Source organism: Mugil cephalus, chromosome 2 (genome assembly GCF_022458985.1).
Source record: "Mugil cephalus isolate CIBA_MC_2020 chromosome 2, CIBA_Mcephalus_1.1, whole genome shotgun sequence".
Lineage (NCBI taxonomy): Eukaryota > Metazoa > Chordata > Actinopteri > Mugiliformes > Mugilidae > Mugil > Mugil cephalus.
Genome location: NC_061771.1, coordinates 25,767,561 through 25,795,012, shown reverse-complemented (window position 1 = coordinate 25,795,012; position 27,452 = coordinate 25,767,561). Strand labels below are relative to the sequence as shown.

General features: G+C 41.5%; 1 protein-coding gene across 1 annotated transcript in view; it reads left to right on the top strand.

Annotated features, from left to right (window-relative positions):
* The window catches only part of LOC125004483 (voltage-dependent T-type calcium channel subunit alpha-1I-like), a 228,039-nt gene that overhangs the window by 185,040 nt on the left and 15,547 nt on the right, over window positions 1-27,452 (top strand). Inside the window, exons 23-33 of the mRNA XM_047579108.1 lie at window positions 228-354; window positions 1,280-1,405; window positions 1,928-2,017; window positions 4,833-5,025; window positions 6,004-6,155; window positions 7,940-8,049; window positions 11,127-11,260; window positions 13,572-13,642; window positions 18,209-18,287; window positions 18,663-18,784; window positions 20,084-20,536. Coding sequence (XP_047435064.1) covers window positions 228-354; window positions 1,280-1,405; window positions 1,928-2,017; window positions 4,833-5,025; window positions 6,004-6,155; window positions 7,940-8,049; window positions 11,127-11,260; window positions 13,572-13,642; window positions 18,209-18,287; window positions 18,663-18,784; window positions 20,084-20,536 — 1,657 coding nt within the window. The remainder of the gene's footprint in view (window positions 1-227; window positions 355-1,279; window positions 1,406-1,927; window positions 2,018-4,832; window positions 5,026-6,003; window positions 6,156-7,939; window positions 8,050-11,126; window positions 11,261-13,571; window positions 13,643-18,208; window positions 18,288-18,662; window positions 18,785-20,083; window positions 20,537-27,452) is intronic.

Sequence of the window (27,452 nt, the reverse complement as noted above, 5' to 3'; positions counted from 1 at the left end):
TACTCTGATGTCTTATATTCTTTATGAAACTATGAATTGAAATACAATACTTTTTTTAGATTAACCGGACACATTAGGATGTATTTACACAAAGTATCGGTATTGGATCGGTATTGCCGATACCAGTCTGTGGAGTGAGAAAGATTTCTGTCTTTGCGGAGTTTGTGACAAACTTGTAGTACTCTCCGTCCCACTTCACCTTGTCTTTCTCTGTCTCTGTTTTCCAGGGTCATCAGTCGAGCTCCAGGGCTGAAGCTGGTGGTAGAGACCCTCATCACATCCCTCAAACCCATCGGAAACATCGTCCTGATCTGCTGCGCTTTTTTCATCATCTTTGGCATTCTTGGTGTTCAGGTAAAAATCTTCAGTGTACTCCCAATCTAATTCCCGCTCTTCTTTTTTTTTTTTTCTTTTAAGTAACTGGCCCTGGAAGTAATACAAGCATAATATGACCTGACGGATGACGTGATGGTCAGAGGGGGCTTCTTGGGCACCAGTAATGCTCTCGACAATGAGGACTCCATTGATTCCATGTTCTCAAATCACAGGGAGTGTTGGAAGGGGAAAGCCAAATAGTAAAGGCAGAAGTAAAAATATATCATGTCCTTAAGCATAAACCTTACAGCTCACTTTAATTTGGGGATAAAACTATGACCAGACTCAGAGTGTTGCTCTCCACATATCCTTGTGCACACATCGTCATAAAATGATTCACCACAATATCAGTCCTGTACCAGAAAAAAAATCACTTTTGCATGACGGATCCAAACAAAGAGGGTAAAGTGTTCATTGTATTGTACACAAAAATAAAGAAAAAGATAAACCAATTCTCACAATGCATTGTAGGGATATTTACATTTTTTTTTTTTTTATCAAACCATTATATCAGGGCTACATCATATAGAGCTATATCACTGCACAGCTGTCACTCAATCCCTCCTTGTTCTTCCTAACTACATTTCATGTTGTTACTGCCTCTGGATCCACTGTTGCTGCATTGCAACACTTCACTCACTCCTATCTTATCTTTGATGCGACTGAGAATTAAAAAGATCTTTTCTCCGGAGAAACCACACTGTTGAGATCAAGTGCTCTTTGAGTGCTCAGTTAAGCTTCATCGACACACCAGTCGCAGACACTAATTATGAAATTACTTCAAAAGCAGCGGGTAAGCAACGGCTGTGCGCACAATGGCTTGTCTTAGATTCATCAGAATTCATCTTTGTGTGCCTCAGTCTCTCATTTTCCTCTATGTGTGTGTGCATGTTTTCTTTCCTAGCTCTTCAAAGGCAAATTCTACTACTGTGTGGGTTTCGACGTGAAGAACATCACGAATAAATCTGACTGTCTGGCTGCCAACTATCGATGGGTTCACCACAAATACAACTTTGACAACCTTGGGCAGGTACAGGAGAGATTGAAAAAAAAATAACAACAACACATGGCATCCCGTCAGTGTTGTTTTCAACATATTAATCTGGATGCATGCACACACAATGGTAATCAGTACTGGGTATATGACAATCTCTATTGCTTCTGTACATTGCATGTATAGGCTATTAGAAAAAGGAGTCCTAATCAAAGCAGAGTGTTAATTACCACAACATCACAACAATAAAACTTGACACATTAGTATCCATATCTTTTAATATAGCTACTTGTCAGTTCCTATGGATTAAAAGTAGGGACCTCTGTTTATCAGGCCTGCTCCAATGGATACAATGGATACAGTTGATCACCAAAAGTGTCCCGGCAGAACATTTTATTATCACAAGATGGCAAATGTTATTTACTTCCCCTGTCATAATGTTGTGGCTGATTGGTATAACACCACATAATGTGTCATATTAACAGCACACGCAACAACAGGAACATAAAAAACAAAACCGAGTAAGTAAGCTAATGGTTAACCTTTGAATCCCTCTAGGCTCTGATGTCCCTGTTTGTGCTGGCGTCCAAAGATGGCTGGGTCAACATCATGTACCATGGACTGGACGCAGTGGGAATTGACCAGCAGGTAATAACAAATACATACTGCAGACATAGACGGACTCCAGTTCTAACCTGTGGAGCGTTTGGTCCCGTGTGTTTGATCACATTTGAGAAGATGCGAATGAAGTTGTCACACTCTGGTGTGGACCAAAACACCAAGAAGGGACTGTCTTGTTCTGGTTCCAAGCTAGCGTAGAACCATCCTAACGTCACCCTCCCACAAAACAGGGAAAGGGCGACACCTTGGTCTGGCAAAGGATTGCCGCCAACCAAATATTTTGAGCTGGCTTTATACGGTTATAGACAAAAGGGTAACATCAATGCAGTCATTCACCTTGTCTGAGCACCATGAGGTTCAGTTTGTTTACAACAAAATGGCTCTGATAGGTTGTAGGAGTATCCGATGGCATGCACAACCCTAACCCCAACCCTAACCCTAACAGTAACCCTAACCCTAATCAAGGCTAGTTCAAACAAACACTGGAATGTAATGCAACCTCAATCAGACCCAACTCTTCTTCTGCCCAGTGGTATTTTTTTGTGCAGTTTGTGAAGTAGTACAGTCTTCTTTGATGTCCATCTCGCCATTTAATTTATAATTTATATCTATTTATCCAAACACTTATCTGGGTCCACCTAGCTGTGGCAGCAGACCGAGCAGATTGTAGCTCCATGCCTGCAGAAAAACTTCCAGCTCATCCTCTGGCTCCTTTCGGGGAATCCCACGCTTTCTTATGCCAGATGGGACATAAAACCCCTCCTTCTGCTCCTCTGAATGTCTGTCAGTTTGGACGTCCCCAGAACTCCTACGCAGTGACACATCTTGGAGGCATCCTGAACAGATGACAGAATCGCTTCAGACGTCTCCCATGGCAGCACAGGAGCACTACCTTCTCCTGGAGCTTTCTCCGACATAGCCACCCTCTCAGTTCATCGTTAAAACGAGATTAGCTAGTAAAACACATAACATGTAATTCCAGGTAAAAGGCCTTGGCTTTAAGGGTTTAACTTTTATTTTCTATGCTTTCTCTCAGCAATTGAATATAAGATTTTAGACTTAAACTTATTGATCCATAAGGGAAATGACTTGGTCACTGTGCTTAGTTGCAGTTAAATAACAGTTAAATAAATAAATTGTTAATAATAATAGTAGTAGTAATGATAATAGTAGTAAAAGTATTATGAAATACAGTACAATAATATCAGCAGATTTGAATCGAATCTATCAGGAATGTAAATAGAACTAAATAAACACTATATCTATACAATATGTATAATTATATAAAGAAAAAGAAGAAACCCAGCCTCCCTTCAAGGAACTTTCTGTTTGCTGCTTGCACTTAACATCAATTCTTAAACGTAGTCCGTAATAAAGTGGCACTTAAATCAAAAGCTTTGTCATTGGGGTTCAATGCAAAACGTGTGCCATCACATTTTATATCTAAAGAAATATGGATACATATCTTTAGATTCCTTTTCTTGGAGCAGTTCTGACACCACTACAGATACTGCAGTCTGCCTGGCTGATGGTTGTACTGCCAAGCATTAACTTACCCATAACGTGTGGGGAAAAATGAATGGGTTGTGTGATCTACACACGACGTGGAAGCCCACTAGCATAATGTGGATTAGTCTTCTGTGAACACGGTACGTTTAGATTAGTTTATTTGAAAATCTATTAGAGACTCTGCTAAAGAGTGGGCATTATTCTGGATGATTCAGATTCACTGCCTCAGGGAGAAGCCTCGCTGCAGTCCAACACGCTGAATGACTAATCCCATCTACACTCCAGCCGGCACTTTCAACACTCCTCCAAATTGAAAATCTGACTCTCATCTCCGGTTTTATTGCACCTGAACTCGATTTTTTTTTTTTTGTTTGTTTTGTTTTATAAACGACAACCCCAACAATACCTACCTCCATACCCAGTCATCACGAACATTGTCTCCCCGCTCTGACTATTCTTTTATTTTCTGTCATCTTTCCTGAGTGGTGGCAGCTCCAGGAGTTTTGGGAGCTGTGGTGTGGAGCGGCTGGAGTAATTGGAGACCTGTCTGTAGTGACATGGTTGGAAGCAAGTGTCTAATGTTTCTCAGAATGGACAACGTAGCCGAGAAGACATCATTCACTGCTTATTACATTTATTTTTTAAATGAGGGCGTCCTGTGGTGTCTGGAAACACAATGTTGTTAGTGAGGGCCTCTGGGACCTCGGCTAACCTCTTTTTAGCCGATGTTTCACTCAGTATCTTGTCTCATAATTACTGAAGAGTATTAGGGCCGTATTAGACCCATGAGAAATTTGAAATGAGGAGGATTTTATTTCCATCATGCACTTTGAGAAAACAATAGAAATGTCGAGAAATAAGTCGAAATTTCTAGAAAAGAAGATGAAAATTTGTGGGGGAAAAAAAGATGAAAATTTGCAAAAAAAAAAGTTGAAATACAATTTTGACCAAAAAGGCTAAATTTAAAAAATACGCCAAAATATGGTACTGGTAGTTTGAAGATCTACTTCATGACAACATACTTCAACTTTTTTTCTCAACATTTCAAAATTTGTCTCGAAATTGTATTTCAAATTTTTTTCTCAGAATTTGGACTTTTTTTATTCTCAAAATTTCCACTTTCTCTAAATTTTGACTTTTTACTTGAAATTTCAACTTTTTCTCAAAGTGCATGAAAGGTGGCCCTAACACTCTTCTGTACTGTACTCCCTGTACTCTACTGTTCTGTTCCTGGAATTCCTGGATCTATCTTCATTTTACTTTCAGAACAACTCCTGCCTTTCCTCACTTCCTCTTTTCCCTCCCCTCTCCTCCCTTCCTCTTCCCCGCCCAGCCGACAACAAACAACAACCCGTGGATGCTGCTCTACTTCATCTCCTTCCTCTTGATCGTCAGCTTCTTCGTCCTCAACATGTTCGTGGGCGTGGTGGTGGAGAACTTCCACAAATGCCGGCAGCACCAGGAGGTGGAGGAGGCCAGGCGGCGGGAGGAAAAACGCCAGCGTCGCATGGAGAAGAAGAGGAGAAGTAAGGGCACTGGGGAGGAGTAAGAAAGTGGGAGTCATGGGACTGTGGAATAGATGTGAGGGAGGAGGAAGGGGCATTTAATCCTCCCGGGAAGTGGACAGAAGTACAGATGATAGAGGGATCACCGGAGTAATATTAGAAAAGAGGAACAATAATTCAAGGGAGCAAATGTCACAATAAAGATTACTAACCTAAATTACTAACGTCCGCTCTTAAAAAGTGCCTCACTGAGATGTAAGATAATATTAAGTTAATAAACTGGAGTTTGACATTTCTTTGACAGACTGCGCCTCTTTGGGTATGATCCAAATGGCTTCAAATATGACATATTTTATTACACGTAATAATAAGCCTTTGGATGAGTCATTATTTCAACTCATTTAAACCTACTTAACCTCTCTTGGGCACTTATCAAACTTTCTCTTCATATCAGCCAGCAGTTCTATCTCACTCTCTGCCTTCTTCTTAATTTCACCCGTCACATTTCACCCCCGGTGACATAAATAAATCATTCTGTTTGCACCTTGCGTCACGTTTTCCCATACTCCTTCTCTTTTTTCTTAATCATGTCTGTGAAGGTTCTCAGTCACCCAGGTCGTGGTGATCCAAAAGGCGTTTAATAAAGGCAACTGGACATGTAGAATTTCTTGAAGACGTTTCGCTGCTCATCCGAAAAGCCTCTTCAGTTCTGAGAGTTTCTGGTCAAGCAAGTTTCTGGTGGGTTTTACCCACAGAGTTTTCCCATTTAAACCTCAATTTCCCACTAGTCTCTCAGAACTGAAGAAGCTACACGGATGAGTGGTGAAACATCTTCAAGAAATTATACAAGTGCCTTTATTCAATGCCTTTTGGATTCTTTCTTCATCGAACTCATGCCTCTCCTCTGCATCAGTCATTTTTCCTGTTCTCTGACTGATCCTAAACTCCTCCTGTTACTGTTTTTCTACTTCCTTATGTCCCTTTTTTTCCTCTGCCCAGAGGCCCAGAAGCTGCCGTACTATTCGTCCTACGGCCGTGCCCGCCTGGCAATCCACACTCTGTGTACCAGCCACTACCTGGACCTGGTCATCACCTTTATTATCTGCATCAATGTCATCACCATGTCCCTGGAGCACTACAGCCAGCCGCAGGTGATCATGCTTATTGATGAGGATGGAGGGATGGAAGGATGGAGGGATTGAGGCAGAGGCATCGGTGGCTGTGGTGGTTAAAAGTTGCTGCTCTGAATCAGCAACAAAATGTTCAGCAAACACCTAAACATTTATCCGACGTCTGAAATGTTTAAGTGATCCTCAGAAGGAGTGGAAACAAATCGAGTGCCTTTATTCATTAATTCTTTCATTCATTAGACCTTTGTTGAAAGTCTGCTCAGCTACTTCGTGAATTGTACTCCTGTGCTGGATAAATTTCTTGTTCCCCTCCTGCACCGGTGCATCACTGGAGCATGCAAACCTAAGAACTTTTAGGGGTTCCCCGGGAGGAAAAATGGGAAGGCATCCCAGACATTGCTCACCTTTTGGCGTTTTTGGCAATGACAACAAAAAAGCTAGTTACATACTCTGCAAGAAGCAAGAAATTTGTTCTTGCTCCTAGGACTGCGAGAACAAGAAAAATCGTTAGTTCTAACCAGGTAATTTATACTTTGCGAGAAACTCAAGTGCCAAAGAAAGGCTGAAGAACAAGCTGCAAGAACTCCCAAACGAGGGACGTCATTTTGTTTCTCGCAGTCTTCTAGGGGAGTATGTAACAGCCTCAAACCCTCTGAAAGTGCATTGACGATACTACACAAAATCCCTCTCAGCCGCCCCTTCTATCCCTTGCTATGGCAGATTTCATTAGCTTATGACAAATGTACCCCCCTCACCCCCCAACAAAAGCAGATGATCGCCAGATGAAATAGAATAATCTATGTCAGGGGCTCTCAACCTTTTTTCTTTGAAGCTTGTATCTAAGAATAAGATCTTTTCAACTAGCTGTCTGCTGACCTGATGGAACTGATAGAGGCTCATGTCACAGACGTTGAAAGTCCTTCTCAGTAGCCTACTGAAATTTTGTAAAAAAAATATAAAAATTCCCCAAATTATTTATATACTGCGTAAATACTTTGGATTATCCACCATGAATGTTATTATGATTATATTTAACATATGTAATATTGACGCCTCAACCCATTTCTGAGATAATGGCCTTCTTCAAAATGCCTGTCAGTGTTACTTGACTGGGGTTTTTGAAAGTCTTCAGATTGTCTTCAGATACTAGATGGCTCTAATAACGAGCCTGTGCAAGATTGTGAAACTATTTGAATACCAAACAGCTTCTAAGATACCTTTACAAAGCAGCGATGGGACAGCGAGGGCTCATTCATGACATATACATTTAAAGTTCTTTTGTACATGGCTAAGAGAATAGCTGTATTTATGTTCAATGTGACAAGATCATGAGTCATGTGGTCCCTTTTTTATGGTAGGGGAAAGGTAAAACAGTGTGGGTTGTCATCAGTGTGGCTATGACAGATAATAAATAAGTAATTAAATAAAATATAGTAGAATATTGGTCGACTGAGAGAAAGGGATGAAGATGTAGAAGAAATAAAATAAGGAGGTCGCCCCAGTTTTATCAAACTCATTATTGCCAGTCTAGTAGAAAAACAAATGTTCCCTAGAGTCTGACATAATTTAGTTATATGTCTCAATTGAACTCTTCTAATCTAATAGAAAGGTTACGTTTTAAAATGAAAAGTAATAAATGTGTTTGCAATATCTTACTGTTTACTTTTTTTCTTTTGGCTGTGAACTGCAGAACATAGGGAACATATTTCATTTATAGTTGTTAAAATAAGGACCCCAGTGTCCGTTAGTGCCTCCAGTCTTGTCTTTCTCACCCGTGTCCCTCTTTAACCTCCTCTTACACTCAGTCTCTGGAGACCGCTCTGAAGTACTGCAACTACTTCTTCACGTCCACCTTTGTGATCGAGGCCTCTCTCAAGCTGGTCGCCTTTGGCTTTCGGCGCTTCTTCAAGGACAGGTATGGACAGGCTGCGTTTTCGATAGTATTTACATTTAATGCAGTTTTATTTCTAATACAGTAGCAGTGGTTAGGTTTTCCTAATGGGGCTGTAATTGCTTGCTTTATGCTTTAAACTGCAGTACACTCACTGGATAACATCTCCATCACTGGATCGCAAATCACACCTGCTTTGAATACAGATCTTTAATTGGCAAAGAAAAATAACAGTAAATGTTAAACCCCTATGAAAGGTAATACATTTTTCCAGAAAAGGGGGACTCCTAAATTCAATACTAACACATCCTGTCATGTGACATGAGTAAACAAAGTAAATAAAAGTGAGTCACACCTTTTTTGAGTGTAAGGTTTGCAACCTTTAAACATTACATTGAATGGTTATTTCAGATGTATGTTACAGCCTCCATATCTATAAGATTTGAGATTCAAGGGCAAAACTTAAATCCGTCCCGGCTCTTTAGGGTGAGTAAAGACGTCCAACCGCTCGAGTAGAACTGCTGTTCCTTCAGCCTTGTCTCCAAGAAATTATGTTTCTAATGACTTTTATGGCCGTTTCTTTTTGGGGAGAAAAAAAAAGTAATTGCTGGCTGGATTATGCTTACAGGCCTATTTTCCTCCCGCATGTATGTAACATTGATATTCTAGGGAGGCTGTCAGGGTGGATGGTGGGCCTATAAAGCACAGGACTCCCTGGATACAACCGAGCAAGGATGTATTTTTGTGTGAAGTTGAAAGCATTTGAATTTATGAGTTTAGTGACAAAAGCAGGTCTTGTTCCAAGCTTTCATTCATTCATTGGTGACTTGTCCACTGTTCAGTCGTGCTTCAGTCACCATGAGCAAATATTATATTGCTGGACGAATTGTATCGCTTAAGTCAATGGACGATTTATGACATGAATGCAAAACTATAGTCAAGTAAGTGATTACAAAAGACATCCATAAGCAAACTGTTGAATCATTGAAATATATCCCCATCATGCATAACATTATGACCACTTGCCAAATATTGTATAAGTCTCCTTAGAGTCTCATCAATAAAACAGTTGTGACTCATCAGAGAATGGACATGGACCTTCTGAGGACATTGTCTGTCACAAGATGATCAACGTCAGTCCTGTCAGTGGTCATGATGTTGTGTAAGTAAGTGACTCCTTTTAAGGGTTCTCAGGTCCTCCTTTGAATTTCAACAGATTTCAGTATCTACACCCAACACCTTAACAACCCAGCAGCAACTCTTCTCTCAGCTGTTTATACAAGCCTGTGGAGCAGCTGGGAGGGTGACAGGGAAATATTATTTGACTGTACTATGTAAGATTTATTATTGCAGCTTCCGATCCCAGAATTACAGGAGTGCCGGAGGAAATAGCTGTTGGTTATTTCTGCCCCTTTCTTCTCAAAATGACTTCTTCCAGCCTATTTTAATTCCCGTGTCCGTCTGTCTCGTCCTCTTTGTATTTTTTTTTTCTGTAAACACAAACGTGTTTAGTCTTTCCGTTCCTTCTATCCTGCATTTGAATTAATCTCTCTCTTTGTCTCTCTCTCTCTCCTTTGTCATTTCCTTTCTTCATCCTCTTGTGTGTTTTTGGAAACCGCTGGCTTTATTAGGGAACTCCGCTTTGAGTGTGTTTACACTGTGAGCCTGGTGTGTGCCAGTTCTCGTTATTCTGGGGCTCTGATATTATCTAGGACGAGACGCTGTGGAGGAGCGCGTCCCAGACTGGGATTTCTACAATGAAATTACTTAATATTAAAGAAAGTCTGCAAAACTAAAACAATGGAGAATGTGTATTTAATGAATTGAAATCAAAAGAGGGTAGCCATAACATTATTGACCATCTTGTGATAATTCAATGTTCTGCTGGGAAACCTTGGACCTGGCATTGGTGTGGATGGTACTTAGACATGTACCACCCCCACCCCATAGTAATGACATTCCTTGATGGTAACAGCTATTCCCAACAGGCGGTTAGGGTTAGGGTTGAGGTTATGGGTTTTTGATGAAAATGATTGTGCACAGGCCTACTGATCTGCAAATGAAAGTGGGAGGCTGGAAGGGTGGAAGGAGAGCATATTTTTTGTAACGATGTCTGTGTTAAAGTAAAGATGAGGATGGATTTCAGGTTCTTGTTTCTTCTGTAGGCTGAAATGATTCTATGGTGTTCGAAGGCTGGGTGTTGGGGCCGAAAACTGGTGGGTTGTGTTTGATGGTGCGATGGATACCTGTAATGTGGTATGAGAATGTGGAGATGAATGGAACTAGATCTGGTGATGGGTGAGGGTTGTGTGTGGTGGTGGTGTGTGTGTGTGTGGTTGTATGGAGGGTTTAAGTCAGCTTGATGCCCGGGATTAGGATTAGGGTTAGGGTTAAGAAACATCTCTAACAAACATGAAAAACAGCACAAGCTGTTGACCTGGCCTCTAAATTCACTAGATCCTGAACTGATCAAGGCCTCTTCCCTCAAACCAAGGCTTCCACTAACAACATTGTGTTACCAGACACCGCAAGACACCCTCAGAAGGTCCATGTCAATTTTCTAATGAGTCACAAATAAATCTCACCCTCGACCTAGCTTCTTGTTGATCTTAAACACTTCAACAGTTAAGTAAAACTTGTGGTTTACAATGACTTGACACTGATCAATGCATGCCTCTGGTGCCAAGGTCACATTCAACAAACAGCTTGCAAATCACCGCTAAGACGACAACATAACACATACAGCAAGCCATAAAACTGAGACTGTTATTTTTTTTACATGCTACTCAAACGCTTATTCTAGTGTTGATATAAATATTCATGACAGAAGCAGACCTCCAGGTAATGGTGGGCAGTTACCCATTCTCCTGCCAAGTCAGTTGTGGGAGACTGAGGCAAATTATGCACCAAGTTGATGTAGACCATTAATATTCATTGGAAAATTAACATAACACAGACCCTGGTGTGTGCAGCCACCAAGCCCAGAGCCACACTTCCAGTTGAAACTCCAAATTCATGATCATCCTTCATCACTGTGGCAAACTTCCATAGATTCTTGCACATTGAAAATTCATTGCACCTGACTCTGTGTGTGTTCGTAGGTGGAATCAGCTGGACTTGGCCATTGTGCTGCTGTCGGTGATGGGCATCACCCTGGAGGAGATCGAGATCAACGCCTCCCTCCCCATCAACCCCACCATCATCAGGATCATGAGGGTGCTCAGGATAGCACGAGGTGCACACACACACATGTACACATTTTCTGAGAGAAGGGAGGTCCAATCAAGATTATATGTAGCACATTTTTAATTATTTAATAGCCTCATATGCAGATGCATCCAGGATTGTATTTAAACATGCATGATAGATTTTCTTCTAAATTTGAATCTTTATCCTCTAACCTGATGATGTTTTAATTTGCTGTAGATGATTAATTTGCAGTTCTAGCGCAAGCAGGAAGTTTGTTACATATTCCGGGAGAAATGTGTTCTCGAGGTGAACAAGAACAAAGTTTATTGGAATTAATGTTAAGGATGGACTATTTTACTGTGATGATGAGTAAATATTGTGGAATAATCCCACACTAGTAGTAAAACGGGTTTGCATGACCCCGGGTACGGACTGCCTACTGATGTGGAAATCTGGGGACATTTACAGCTCAGAGACAAAAAATAAAACATAAATGTTGTCAAGATGAAATGAAGAACAGGGACAATAACTGTTGCGTTTATTTTGACATATTAATTCACATTTAAACATATTTAAACTGCTATGTCTGTAATGTCAATAGCAGCGCTACTGGCTACCATAATAACTGTAGTCTGCAACATTTTTTTTTCCCACTCATAAAAAGCTAAAATTGGGGACATTTTAGCTTCAATGTGAGCTGACATTTAACAGAGACTCCTGATTTTATTTGAGACTATGCAGGAGCTTTACTGTTGGCCTTTAGCATTAACTTTAATCATAATGTTTGTATTTTCTGTTAGATGTAGTATTAGTAGTGATAATTTGTTTTGGAGCAGCTTTTCTATAACCCTCACACACATCTTTTTAAAACATTCCTGTTGCTCGCCCTGTGAATATGCTTCTCAAATGGCACCCAGGTTCTTGTTATTCATAGAAAAATTACAGGACTGGCTCTTTGGGTCGCACCGATTCCTCTTAACTTCACACTGAGGAGGATAAAGGCTAATTACATCAATCTCACTTAATCCTCACCTTCATACCATCACCCTGTGCCCTCTGTAACACCTCTCAGGGACCGCTGAGTGGACCCATGGGTAATATGCTAATTAAAAGGCAGCTAGTGGTAATTAGGAATCAAGTGAGGCATCTGATGACGAGTGTGAAGGCTACTGTTCGCTTTTTGGTTTCGCTCCCCTCTCGTGACACTTTTTGCCACTCTGTACGGATGTTATGAATGTCAAAAGAAAAATTAAAAAGCGTTGCATCATCCGATCTTCCTCAGTGTAGCTTGAATTTTAAACATACCTTTAACAAAGCGATCGACTCGGACATGCCGGTCGGATATTGTTAAAGTAGTGCAATACTCTCCCCCCGAAAAATACAATGAACTGTCTTCTGCTTGGATCATTAGCTTCGGAGGATTTTCATCTGTGTAGCCATCAAGGGCATATTTAAGAACTTGTCTTCTTGCTGATCCCTAACCCTAACCCTAACCCTTCCCTAATACACATTAAACAGTTATAGGACAATGTCTTTATCACCTCATAGGGTAGGCCATCTACATCCCTAACCCTGATCCAGATCAGATAAGGAGCTTGGTTTTTACTTCAGACGTCAATTACATATTCAAAAATCCACTGATTTTCCACTTTGCTGCCCTTTAATCTGCCTCAAATGCCGTTTCAAATCGAAAAGACTCACGGGTGTAGCAACAGTAAATGGGTAGCAGCAAACAGATGTTAAGGCCACGTAAAGTGAATGCTTAAGTACAAGCCAGAAACTTAAATGCAACCAGATGGTGTCATCAGAAAGTTCTCTAAATGGTTCCAGGAAAATACAGATACTGTGCTGACTTTCTCCTGGTGTTTTGGACAGATAGTATGATTTCTAAGGCTCTAGTGTTGGTTAAGGGCTGCTCCAACCTTCTCTTTTTCCCACAAACACGTACTCCTACAATCAGTCGTCTGAAAAATTCCCCTCCCAGGAGGTTATATCAGAAAAAAAGCTTATGTTTTCTTTCTTTTCCGTGTAACCGTCCGCATCCTCAGCCTTGGTCCTCCAGATATCGAACCGCTGGGAACTGTGGGTGGGGGTCACTTATGAAGGGTTTGGAAATCCATTCCATCTATTGATCGTCTCTTATCTTTCAGTCGCGTACCTCTTATCTCGTACCCTAGTGTTCCGCCCTTTCCCCCGAGGTGTCGCTTGTGTTTTCTGTCCCTTATGTTCTCACTATGTGTAGGGTGTGTGTGTTTGTTTATCACCCCCAACACACACGTCCACATCATCGCACACTCGTGTATTTCCAAGTATATAATCTGTGTGCAGCTGTCTCACCCTCTGTTATCTCTCTCCAGTTTTGAAGTTGTTGAAAATGGCAACCGGGATGAGAGCCCTACTTGACACGGTGGTTCAGGCGCTGCCTCAGGTATGTACCATCACACACACACACACACACACACAAACACACACACATGCACATGCGTCCTCCCCAGGCTTATCACCCAGGAGTTAATTAACACTTGTGGGATGATAAACGACCGGCGTCAGTAATCGCTCCCTGAGAATTACGACCTTTTTAAGGGAGTCGAGGCTGGACTAAGTTTTTGCCGCCAATGTCACAGAACCTCGCTAACTTTGTGCTGCCCCTACTCATTAATTCAGAAAAGGACCTTTACTGCTTTAAGTTTTTTCTTTTTTTTTTTTATTCCCAAAACTGTTAATGAGACAAGAGCAGCTAAAATGTTTGGCTCCCTTGGTACACCGAAGACTTTCTGGTCTTCTGGTCTGAAGTCTTTGCTTAAATTAATGTTTAATAAAGTTTTTGCCTCCCCTCTAATTTGTGGAATACCTGGGATTTTTTTTCAGAACTGCTTTTATGTCCAGGGGATTCAAGAAAGTTTAATAACTCTCTAGAGGAACTCGGGGGAAATGCCGCAAGATTTTTCAAATATGGACACGCTCTGTGGAGCAGGAGCACCACAATACCTTCTATGGCCGGTTATAATCTTTACCTCCATTAGATAGATGCAGAAGGATTTTACAGATGTGAATGAAATGGTATCTGAAAGAGAAGATCACAAACTTCTGCCAAGTTCACACCTACGCAGGAGTTTACACAGTGCAGGTTTCCTTTGGCATTCTCAAAAAGAATCCATTCTGCACTGTTTTTAAGCTAAATCCATATCACAAGCATATAAAACAGACACACTGTAACAATAAAGCCATTTTCAAGCCTCTGTTCCTCAGTACTACGAGAGTAATTGTGTGTTTAAGTGTAAAAGCTTCTGTTTCCAGGGTTAGCACCAACACTATTTTGAACATGTCCTCCACTACACAAAATTGGAGGGCACAGTCTGGCATCACAAGCCAAAAATGTGTCATCTGTCCTGTATTTTGTGTATACACTGAATTTGTCAGTGTCAATTTATTCCCACATTTAAAAACAGCAAATGTTGCCCGAAAGTGCCATAGATAGTAGTGAAGGCTTGTAACAATAAATAAAACGTAAGTCAGCATGAAAACAAAGACAATGAAGGGGAATTGGTAAAAGCTCCTCATATGTGAAGCCAAACCAAGTAGAGCTCCCCCTGGTGACAGGCTGCAGTATAGGTCATATAAGCTCCCCCCCCTCCATTTAGTGAATGGGACTTGGGGCAAACTAAAACACTAAAATACACTCAAATAAATGTATTTCAAGGATGATTTCAGTCATTAGTTAGGTAGTTACTATAATACTGATGTGTACTCAAGCATTTAATTTTTGCAATAAGTTTAGTTTTAGATAATTATTTGATGCTATAGAAACAGGGCGTGACATCAAGATCATTACAAGTTGCCATGCCAACCACTCCGTGAAGCATACCCATCGGAAAATGGGAACGTGAGAGAAAAAATTAGATAATTAAATAAGCACAGTGTTTAACCCAACATTTTCTTGTAAGTGGCGGAAGTAGAGCAGAGCGTAGTGTTAATTGAAACGGAAACGCGAGTGAGTCTGGAGGAAGTGTGGGCGGGTCATCGATAACGCAGCTCCGTTTGGCTCTGCTCTGCGCAGATCCTGGCTGCAAATTCACAGGATGGCGCCGCCCGTAGACTCTGCTTTGCCAATGCAAGGAAGTGGGGATGCGTTTTTTCCATGTTTATATACAGTCTATGTTCGCAAAAAAAAGGTACAATTGAAAGAGCAGCTCTCAAACAGGAGGCTGTTTATGCGTCACTTCTGTGCCGCATTGTTGCTGGTTACTTGGACCCTATGATCACTTCAGTTGAATATTGTTCACACACGTAAGGAACAAGGTATGAAATCTGACACCAGGAGTCATGAAAAAATGAATCTTTCCATTGTGCTTGTCAACATCTAAGCAGAGGTGTAACCAGGAAAGCTTTATTAATTCTGTATGTATTCTGACAGTGGAGTGAGTGTTCAAACCCGATGCATGCAGAGTTGAAATATATTAGATTTTCAAAATGAGCTCACAAGGTCACAGAACCAAATGTACAAAAAAGTTACTTCTTTTCATCTCACAGCGCCAAGATAAACTGACATGTCATTATTCACCTTCTGCATCTTCTCGAGGGTGTAATTCGTCTTTTGCCGTCTCAAAAAGAAAGAGATGGAGAGGGGGGGTGGGGGGGCAACGAAAGTTCAGTCACTGTTTGACATTTCTCACTTCATGAAGCTCTCACACTCAGCTCTTGCACTAATGGATGTGGACTGTCTGCTCTCTTCTAAATGGCTCCTTATTAGATGTATTTGTAAAGGATGCTTTTATTTTGTTCACTGCTGCCTAATCAGTGCTCTGTCTGAACCCTACGGGGAGGTTTTGTGTCACACTGATGTTAGAGTAAGTTGAGTACACCTATCCGGCATAACATTATGACCACCTTCCTAATATTGTGTAGGTATACCTTGTGCTTCCAAAACAAGTTGAGACTCATCAGAGAATGGACATGGGCCTTCTGAAGGTGTCCTGTGGTGTCTGGTAATAGGATGTTGTTACTGGGGGTCTTTGGGTGCTATGGGTTGAAGGGGTAGGGGCCAGGTCAACAACTTGTGCTGTTTTACGCATATTCTTTAGTTGCTTATAAACCATGTGTGTGTCAGCGTGAGGCTGCATCCTGCTGAGGATGGCTGCCGCCATCAAGGAGTGTAATTTTTGTGGGGTGGGGGTGCCTGCTCTGGTCTAAGTAGGTGGTCTAAATGACATCCACACATCCACACATCCACTGTTGTATTTTCTCTTTCTTGCTCCCTTCTCGGCTGGATAATTAACAAATGTCATGGTGTGTCTGTTGTGATGGATCTGTTTCTAAATAAATATAATCAATTAAAAACCTTTTCCACTGAACTTTTTTTTTTTTTACAGAACATTTTAACTATTTTATCTGAGAGGCGTTCTTTCTCTTGAGTTCGAAGTGGGTTAAATTGCGTTTTATTCAAGTATGTCAGCGTGACATGTTTGACATTAGGCACAAAACCTTCACTCAGTAGCAACAGAACACATGTCCCAGCATGGCGCAGATGTCTGAGTCAGATCTAACGAATCTAAATGTGTAACTAAAAGCATTTTCAGTAAACAGTTTCAAAAGTTTGCAGATGAGATCCGTTTGCTATGGAAACCAAAAAGTAACTAAGTTTGCTCTATGTGTTTCTCATGACCTTCGGCTACCTGGTAGCAATCTTTAATGCTTCAATGATTCATGCAATCTGTTCCACACAGCGCGGCGTCCTCATCCCAGCGGTGCACTTTCATTCTCAGCTCGAGGGATCTAAAGACATCGAATGGGTTTTAGTTACATGCTGCAAGCCGCCTCGGGCCAAGTCACGGCTTTTAATATCCACCAGCAACATCAACATGCACAACTGGGGAGGCAAAGAGAGCTCTCCCCAGGCTTCGCCTAACCTCACCAGCTACTGCCCTCATTATTTCTCGACTTCCTTCCTCCAGTCGCCTTCTCCTCCCATAAAAAACTATACATCTTATTCTGTCTGCGGACGGTCTCAGTTTATTTGCCTTTCTAATAAATCTCTACAATCACATATTTGAAAGCACCCCACTGCCTTCCACCGTGCAGTGACTTAGTTAATGGTATGCTGCTAGCATCTGCCGTTACACCCCTGGGGGTTCCTTACACATTTGCATTGCCTCACCATTTGCGGACGCTTTAAGACGCGCGCATTCTCGCCTTTTAAGAGAAGTCAGCACAGAAGATTTCCGACGACTGTGGAACAGAATGACTCTCCAGGATGTGCCTGTTTGGTTTAATGACATTTCCAGAGCGTGCTGCATTCACAAAATGCACAAACTATCAGTAAATGAAGCCCCCTTTCAGATATATATTATGAAATGTATGGGTTTCGTTTACAAGATGCCAGTCCTGTTTTGTGAGGAATAGTCGTGTGTGCAGAAATCCTGACATATATCAGCTTTGCTGTTGAATCTTAAGTACAGAAACAAGAGTAACTGACAGGAGAAATAACCTGCGGACCTGGCATTCGCGTGGATGTTACTTAGACATGTAGCACCCACCTAGACCAGACCAGGCACCCCAACCCCAAAGCAATGACACTCCTTGATGGCAGCAGCCAAACGGTTTAGAAACAACTCAAAAAGACACGAAAAACAAATTTTACTAGATCCCAAACTGAGCAAGTATCCACCGGTATCCACCTAGGCCCCTCACATCCACCCATCAACACACCAACAACATTGTGTTACCAGACACCCTCAGAAGGCCCATGGCCTCTAGAGCCTCAAAACTGTTTTGGAGGCACAACAGAGACCTACACAATATTAGGAAGATGGTCATAATGTTATGCCTGATCAGTGTATTCCGATGTGTTGTAGTTGCACCGAAGGCACTGTTTATCCAGCATTTTGATTTACACCCTATACAGCAGTAGGAGTAGAAATCCCCTCACCTAACTCTAGAGATAACACATGATTTAATCCCGGTATATAACATCTAATCTTTCCTTTTGGTGTGACAGGTGGGAAACTTGGGCCTACTCTTCATGTTGCTGTTTTTCATCTATGCCGCCCTTGGGGTTGAACTGTTTGGAGAGCTAGGTAAGTCTGTCAGACAGTATATTCCCCTTGAGATGTTGTCAACAGTAAATACTCGGGGTGGGGTTTACCTTTGTGTATTTTGTAGAAGCCACCAGGGCAACCCTTCTGCCATGAGTCCAAACTGTAAATTTAGCTTTGCTACAGCTCTACAGTACACAATTAAATTGTAATGACAATGGAGAACCAGATAAAAAAAAGAGTACAGGGATTTGCTTGGATTCCTCCTTGGCCCTGAAGTCTTTTAATCTGAACAAACTGTCTCCTTTTTCTAATTTCTTGCTTAATGGGCAGACACAGAAAGGTGCAACAAAAAAGCATTTTGACCAAAGAGCATTTTTACCCTTTTGTTTTTTTCCTTACGATCCTTCTTCCCAGTGTGCAATGCTGACTACCCCTGTGAAGGAATGAGTCGCCATGCAACCTTTGAAAACTTTGGGATGGCCTTCCTTACGCTCTTCCAGGTTTCCACTGGGGACAACTGGAATGGCATCATGAAGGTACTTTCTTTCTTCTACTAGTTCAGATTGCGGTTTTGCCGCATTGAGATGTCCGTGGCGGTCATTTAGATTGGGAAGATCTTTGGTTTTCACTTTCCTCTGCAACTTTATCCCCAAAAAATAGAGAGGAGCTGTACAATGTTACACCACAGAAAGAATCAGAGAAAATTGAAGGTCTTCAGTTCAATCTCTTATCCAGGCCGTATTTAGGCGGTGGAAATTAGCGAGTAATGACCATGTCCTTTAGGAAAGAGGAAACCGAAAGAGTAAATGTGCACTCGAGTCCTGCGGAGCATGAATAAAGATTTCAATTTACATTCTGAAAATGTGTGTATTTGATCTTTTTCTTCATTCTCCCTCTAACACCTCAATCAAGTCTCTCGCTCTTCAATCACACACCCAAGTACCTGGAGCTGTTAAAAATTTTATCACGGCTCGTACTCGACCATTAATCAGTGCTGATTAGGTTCTTAGAAAGTATGACTGACTTGTTAAGAAAATAAAACTGATTTTCTGTGGAAGTTTGACAGTGTGCTCAGCACTGACATTAATCTCCTTAAACATGTTTTTCCATTAAATAGTTCCAGTAAAGTAATGTGCACATGCAAGTCCAATACTGGTTTAGTCCTGCTCGGTTTAAGGTGAAATTTGTACTTTTTTTTGTTTTTGTTTTTTTCCTTATACGATTTTATTTTATTTTATTTGACTCAATTTTTATTTTTATATTTGTTTTTTTATGATTCTTTTATCATGATTTTTATATGTTTTTTTATGATTTTTATATCATGTATATTTCTATTATTAAACTAGTGGTTTTCAAGAGTACCACTAGTTTTTAATGTGCGACTGAGCCACTGTGACCAAGCAATTTCCCTTGTGGATGAATAAAGTTTAATTCTTAACCAAGTCATGATTTTATCTTAATAATCCACAGACCATTAGTTCATCATTTGGTTTATTGGTTGAATTTTCAAACAATTAAAAAAAAGTGCTTTTCTTTCTTTTTATATCATTATAAACCAAGTTTCGAGTGTTTAGGCCATTGGTCAGACATAGCAAGAGATTCAAAGACATTACATTCAGGTCAATAATCAATGGATTCTATTACAAAGGGAATAATTGTTTCTTCTACTTCTACATCTGATAGATCAACTTCCCATCTCTTCCATCTCTTTCACCCCTTCCTTCTAACTTCTCAATATCTCTTATGCCCTTCTTCCATTTTCTCCATCAACTCGTCTTCATCGTCTTCGTTTCTCTTCAACCCCTTCTTTATTTGCTTTCCTCTCCATCCACCAGGACACGCTAAGGGAGTGCCCACCAGATCGTCCGGGCGGTGACTACGGCTGCCACGCCGGTCTGCAGTTCATCTCCCCGATGTATTTCGTGTCCTTCGTGCTCACGGCTCAGTTTGTCCTGATAAACGTGGTGGTCGCAGTGCTCATGAAGCATCTGGACGACTCCAACAAGGAGGCCCAGGAGGACGCAGAGATGGACGCTGAGATCGAGCTGGAGCTGGCTCAGGGAGGCCTCTGCTGCATGATGGGGGGCATCGGGGCCATTGCCGGGGCCACCACCGCGGCAGCTGCGGGCGGGGCGGGTGTAGGCGCTGGGGCATCCGGTGTGATCACGGGTGGGACGGTTGGAGGCCAGGGCGGAGGGCTGATGGCGCCTCTGAGAGACGGTGGGGGAGGCAGTGCAGCTCATGAAGGACACACACACCACAGATGTCGACTCTACTCTCCTGCTCAGGTAAAGTGAACCGGAGACATTCAAGAGAGTAACAGCTTCTGAAACAGTTGTGACTCATCAGATAATGGACATGGGCCTTCTGAGGGTGTCCTGTTTTGTCTTTTGGGTCCTTTGGGTTGAGGGCCGGGTCCTCTGTGGATTATTATTATTGATTTGGTTAGTTTGGGATCTAGTGAATCTGGATACCAGGTCAACACCTTGTGCTGTTTTTCATGTTTTGTAAGTTGTTTTTGTGGCTTCCTTTTGTGGGATGGCGGCTGCCATTCAGGAGTGTCATTGCTACTGGGTTGGGGTGCCTAGTCTGGTCTAGGTGGGTGGTACAAGTAACATCCAACAACGAATGCCAGGTTCAAAAGTTTCCCAGCAGAACATTGGATTGTCAGAAGATGGTCAATGGTCATGATGTTGTGGCTGGTCAGTGTATATTCAAGATGCCTAGAAATACTTGCTAGACTGATTAGCATGGCGATATATTTGTTTGCAGCATGGCATTCCACGTCATGGCCTCTTCTCACCTGGAGCTTAAGTTGTGGTTAACGATACCCTAATTTCTGATTTCATAGAGTAGTGCCAAGCAGAAGAGTCATCAGTCACCTACAGGATGACCACTCTAATTTCAGGTTGCGACGGTGCGTTTTTATAAAAAACACTGTAGTGCCACTTCAGATAGTGACAACCCATGTGTGTTGTTTTGTCCCCCAATAGTTCGTTGTCTCACCCAGATAATGAAAAAAAAAACAGCATCTGGGTGCTGAAATAATTAATGAACAAACCAGTTCCTTGGTTCACTGAAGATTAATCGGTTTGTCTTGGCTAATCGAAATTGTGAAATATTCTGTGCAGATGTTTTTCAATATCTAAAAGATGAAAAACCACTTGATTAATATGGAGTAAAGAATAGGTAATTAATTATAGAGACTGGGTTGATGATACAGATTTGTTATTGTTAGTTAATATATTGAATATTTTCATTGTGTTAAATAGAATAATTGTTGGTTTAAAAAACATAAGAAAACAATGTAACATTTCCCAGAGCACCAAGGTGACTATTTAGTAACTGGAATTTCAGAAATAATCAGACATGTAATTTGAAACACTGATTTCATTTTATTTTTAATATTCAATCATTTTATTTTTCTTCTGAACATTTTACATAACCATTTCTCTACGGTTATAGATTATGTATTATGTATTTTCCTTCCTAGGGGGGAGTGCTGGTTGAAAGTGTAGTCGCATATCCCATCACTTCTTACCTGCTGCTGTTGGCTAGGCTAGTTAGCTGGTGTTTTCTTGTTGGTTGTTTGTTGGGACTATCTGACTCAGGGGAATAAATGGGTGATCAAAATTCACATAGGGGTGACATATCCCTTTAAACTTAAAAATAGCAAACATGCACACAAAAACAAAAATAATTTCAAATTGCTGGTTTCCCTATTTGCAACCACACATATTACAAAGCATTGTCTAAACAGGCTGTGAACTAACCTGTACAAGACTGACACTTTATTCTGGTTATTTTAAGACTTAATTAACTTCACCTGCTGCAACAGTTGCTGCTGCTCATCCAGCCCGGGCTTGGTGGGACTGAACAGCATCTGGAGTTGGTTTTTAATCACGATCACACCGCTGCCTTACTTGTGCAAAACACGGGGAATTTCACACATATGCAAAAGACCATGCTAAATAGCGGCTAAAAGACAACGAGCCGCCACATGCAGCGGACCTCCGTGCACTTGCGGCCAAAGATACTAAATGGCCTGCGTCGCTGTTCTAAAAATCCCATCAGTGGGGTCAGTGGCTGTGCTGGCTCTCACTCTTTGGGTCTCTGATTGCTGCGCAGCAGGTGAGTACAAGCTACATTTATAATCACAGGAACGTGAAATTATAGCGCATGAGAAGAGGTATTTTTAGTTGCAGAGGCAGAAAGAATGTACCAAAGGTAGGGACAAAGGAGAGGGGAGAGGAAAACAAAAGAAATCAGGAAGTATGAAAACAGAAAAATAGAACAAATAAAAACTGAGAGCAATCCAAAGAGGCAGAGAGCGTGAAAGGAGGCAGTCACTTAGCAGTTTGGAAAAATGCGAGGTTGTCGCAATGAGCCAGTGACTGTGTTCACTCCCCGAATGACTAAAGGTGTGTTTGCACCAAACTAGTCTACGGTGGAGTGTTTACCCCACTGTGGCTCATTAGAAATGACCCGTAAACACAAACACTGATTAGGAGATGGTTGTTTGCCTCTGAGTGCCGGCTAAGCTCTAAACCTACAAAGCCAAAGCTGTTCTCACATATTGTTTGTGTTGATTTCTGTTTAGTGGTTTGGAATTTACAGCAGATACATTCATGAAAACAAAGCTGGGAAAAGACCAGGAGTTCCCTCCAACGGTAACCCGCTACTGATGTTCAATCTTTGACTGTGTCCTGTAATAAAACTAAAAGGAACAATAGAATAATGTTTCTAATCTGTGATTTTTTGGCTCCTCAAGAGAAGCATAAAGAATCTAAAAGAACAACAGTCTTACACAGTTACATTTTTATACATGTTCATTCTCCTTTTAGCTCAGTTTTGGCCTCCACCTCCACTGTCAGGAGGAGTTAGAAAATTTGGGCTAACAGTGAGCTAAAAAAAAAAATGTGCTGATGTAGTTAGCAAAGCTCGGAGAAGGCTCCGGGTGGTACATGTTACTTAGACATGTACCACCCACCTAGACCAAAACAGTCACCTCTACCCCATAGCAATGACAGTCCTTAACGGGAACAACAGGAGCAGCCCTCCAAATTCACTAGATCCAATACTGATCAAGCATCTGTAGGATGATCCACAGAGAACCCTCCACTCAACCCATAGGAACCAAAGGCCCCCATAAGCAACGCTAAAGGCCCATTTTCCAACGGAGACCTGCACATTATTAGGAAGGTGGTCATAATGTTATGCCTGATTGTATATTCATGTATACAGTATACTATATGTGTGTATAATTGTTTTCACTACTTAACAAACATTGGACTTTTTATGAATCAGCGGATGAGATAAATGAACGACAATAATAAATTATGCCAATAACCATCCTCACTTCCACTTGGTTCTTCCATACACAGTCAATGTGTGAACTTAATTAGCTTAAGCGATCTTTTGTACTTTGGTTAACAGGCAAGAAAATTAGCTTTGTCACCCATCTTAAAGAATGACTTTGAATGAGCAAGCAGGAACCAGGGATCGGCGAGGGAGGCTGACTGCAGAACGGTCCAAAGACACAGTGAGATTGTGAGTGGGTGGAAGTCACCAGCACCAGTCTCATTGTGCTTGTAGCTCATTGTCTGTCAGCCTACTGGTGGGCTATTTTTAACCCGGGAAGAGAGAGAGAAAAAGAAGAGAGCGATGGAACGGGAAAGGGGAGGAACTCTTTTCAAAGTGCCTGTCTAGTTTCACAGAATTTTTAAATTTCTGCTCCGATCTGCAAGCGAGCAAGCAAGCGGGCTTTTCAGAATAAAAGCCCAGTGCAGGGCCTCTAATTATGTACGGTTTTATTTCAATCCAAAAATACAATCACAACAAATGTGAAGAAGTGTAAAAACAGTCTTATTTAATCAACCTGATCAATGAAGAGGTAGCAGAGTGATTCACATCTATTTATTTCTTGGTTCTGGCAAATAATAATCAAATATGTTGAGGATATAAAGTAGAGTCCCTACCAACTCACTGCATGTTCCCCTACAGATGGAGCTAATGAAAAAAAAAGGCAAACAAGCCTAGGGACACCCAATTCTCATTAAAAACACCAACTTAGTTCAGTCTTATTACTGTGAATATACTAAATAGCCAGAGAATCCCATTTGGATTTAGTTGATCAGAATTTTCTGAGGCTCCCTGTGGAGAGTGGTCTGGTGTTTTATAAAAAATCGATGTACAACTCCTGCGAGGAGGTCCAGAGTCCATAAGAGGGACCATGCAGTGTCTAAATGTTCCTTCCTTCTATCTCTGGGGTGTTATACTAATGATGAAAACAGTTTCATAAAATATTTGCATAAATTCAGGTGCAGTATTTGTTAACTCACAACAAAATACTGTACACATTATTTAGATCACCTTTGAATTATTCATGCTCCCAGACAGACTCTCTTTGCTAATGACTCCAGCTCTAGATGATCAAGGGGATTTGTTAATCAAACATTATGTTAGTTAGTTACCGTGAAGATTGCACGTTCTCAGAGAATGAGAAAACAACATAAAGAGAGAAAAGGGTTTTATGGATGGAAGTTAATGGTAACCAGCTGAACAAATTTTACCTTTTCTGTCTGTCCTGGAAAGACAGTATTAGTTTTGTAATTACAAAAAACAGACAGTAGTTAGTCTTACAGTGTCTGTAAAGTGCAGTTTATGCTCACCAACAAGATTCAGAATTTCCAGTGCCTATGAATTACTGTTGCAGCTCTGCTGGACTTGGAGAGATTGTTGTTTTTTTAACCAAGTTTTAGTTGCTTGCTTGTCAACCGGAGCATAAGCTACTCTTGTCCTCCAGCTAACTGTGTCGTCACCATCACTGGATAGAAATGGCTCCACTTACCTCTCCATCCCCGCCTGGCTGTCTCGGCTATGTGAAAAAAATATTGGAACTGGAGAGGAGAATATCCGAGCTCTACCAGATCCGGGAGGATGAGAGCTTGTTGGATAGCATCATCTTCAACGTTGCACAGCCGGACTCCCGGGCGGTCCCGACCCATGAAGCCTGGGCAAGGCTTGGAGCCAGACCTAAGGTCCTAGTCAACTCCACTCCATCCTAGTCGGCCCTGGTTCGCTGTTGGTTCTCATGTGGGGACCATACATCTCTACCAATCGACATCCAGCTACGCAATAACTCCGATGTCCTCAACCTCGAGGATTGGGTCCCGGTCCTGTTGGTCACCGTACCGACAGTCCCATGGGCCCTTGAAGACATTTCGCCGCTCACCCAAGTAGCTTCATCAGTTCTGAGATCACCTCATCCTCCTCCTCCTCCTCCTCCTCTGTCTTAAGATCAACACAGAGGAGGTGGAATATTGCACACAACACGTCAATGCAGTGGACAGCAACATCAAGTTCACTCAGGAGGACATTAGCGGGCATAGTTTAGCCTTCTTGGATTGTCTGGTGCACGTAGAAGAAGACTGAAGCCTCAGCAGTGAAGTATATATGAAAACCCGCTGACACTGACCGGCATTTATTATTTGATTCCCAACACCCCCTGGAACACAAACTAGGAGTCATCAAAACCCTCCAGCACAGATATCCCTGGATTGAAACATTTACCGAAATATGAGTCGAACAAATGCTTGTACCTTCAAACCACCTCAGTGAACGTTTCCTTGATGTGTTCTATCTTCATTAATCCAAAACAATCAATTCAAAAAATGCAGAGATGTAGAAGTAGCCAGAAATACTAAAGCGGAAAAACGCTAGTACCAAGCGGATCAATCACTGCTCTTGCCGGTGATGGTGCACAGTAACATTTCTGGGGAGGTGGATTTCAGTCTTAGACGTTATAAGATCACTGGTTTGAATCCACTCTCATGTCCGTGGCGTAGGTGCCTTGAGCAAGCACTTGAGAAAATAGAAACAACCTCAAACTGCATCTGTTTATTGGATCTGAGTGAAAAGCGTGTCTGTGAAATAGGTACTGAGTGAATTCTTTTGGTTGGAGAAACCAGATAGCACTACAACGAATCAAACAGGGTCATGGGCACTATTTACCGCAACCAAGGCCCCCAGCCTGGCCAATCAATCAGGCTGCCTCACCCCTCGCTGTGCGTCTCTAAGCACTTGAAACAATGCGCACCGTGTGTGCTCACAGTACATGGGTGGATGCTGTCAAGGACGGGCTGTTTGGCTGGAGTTGCCCTCTTCAGCTCACACCCTTTAGCAGTCACTCTTGTATGGAGATAAATAGTAGGAAAGAGTACTTCTGGACTTTAGATACGGCTGCAGGAGACGAGCAGAGTGAAAAGATGCAACTTGAGCAAGAAGGGGACTGATAGTGGTATTATAATTTAAATAGAGCCTCTGCAATACTGTAGCACACAAACACACACACTTTCTTGGAGGTACAAGGGAGACCTACATGATATTAGGAAGGTGATCATAATGTTATGCCTGATACGTTGTATTTTATATTTTGGGGTCAAAGCCCCCTGCTCCTCTGGCAGTCCTTCACAAATTTATTAATTGCTGGTGATGCATCATCGTGTGACAAACACACACCAGACTAATGAAGTGAACTACGTCCCCTGAGTCCACTTTGACTCATCTTGGCCACTGATATTCTTACAGCTAAGATAACACTTGGAGCCACTTCGCAATTTCCTTAATTATGATCCTATCTATCTCTCGGTCTGTCTACTGTATGCCATCATCCATTCATCTAATCATTCTTATTGGTAATGTCTCGACCATAGCAAGTAATGTCATTTAGTATCATAGTTACACCTGATGCTTGTCAAATTCGAAACATTCACCTGAGGCTTGTGTTCACATTGATGATGAAATATTTCATTATCCTAATAGCATACTTGCCTACAACTGTTCCAATATCAATAAAAATAACAATGTGCTTGCTAAAAATTATGTTTTTCTTGATTTCGGGAAAAACGTTCAGACATGACTTTGGCAATTACGCTATTTGGTTAATGATTTGCAGAATGGATTTATGTGTACTTCTCTTCTTGAGGAAATTATCATTATTTTGCCTTTGCTTCTCAGAAGCAGTTGTTAAAAGACTCGTCAAAAAAAAAGCAGTTAATTAACATTTAATTTATTTTTCACGTTTAAACCATGGGTATCCTATCAGATCCTGATGCTAAAATCTTAACCGATGCTCCAGTGCCACTAAATGGCCTATATTGCTACTCAAAGCCCTTTCTGGGAGCGACCTAGGGTTCAGTGTCT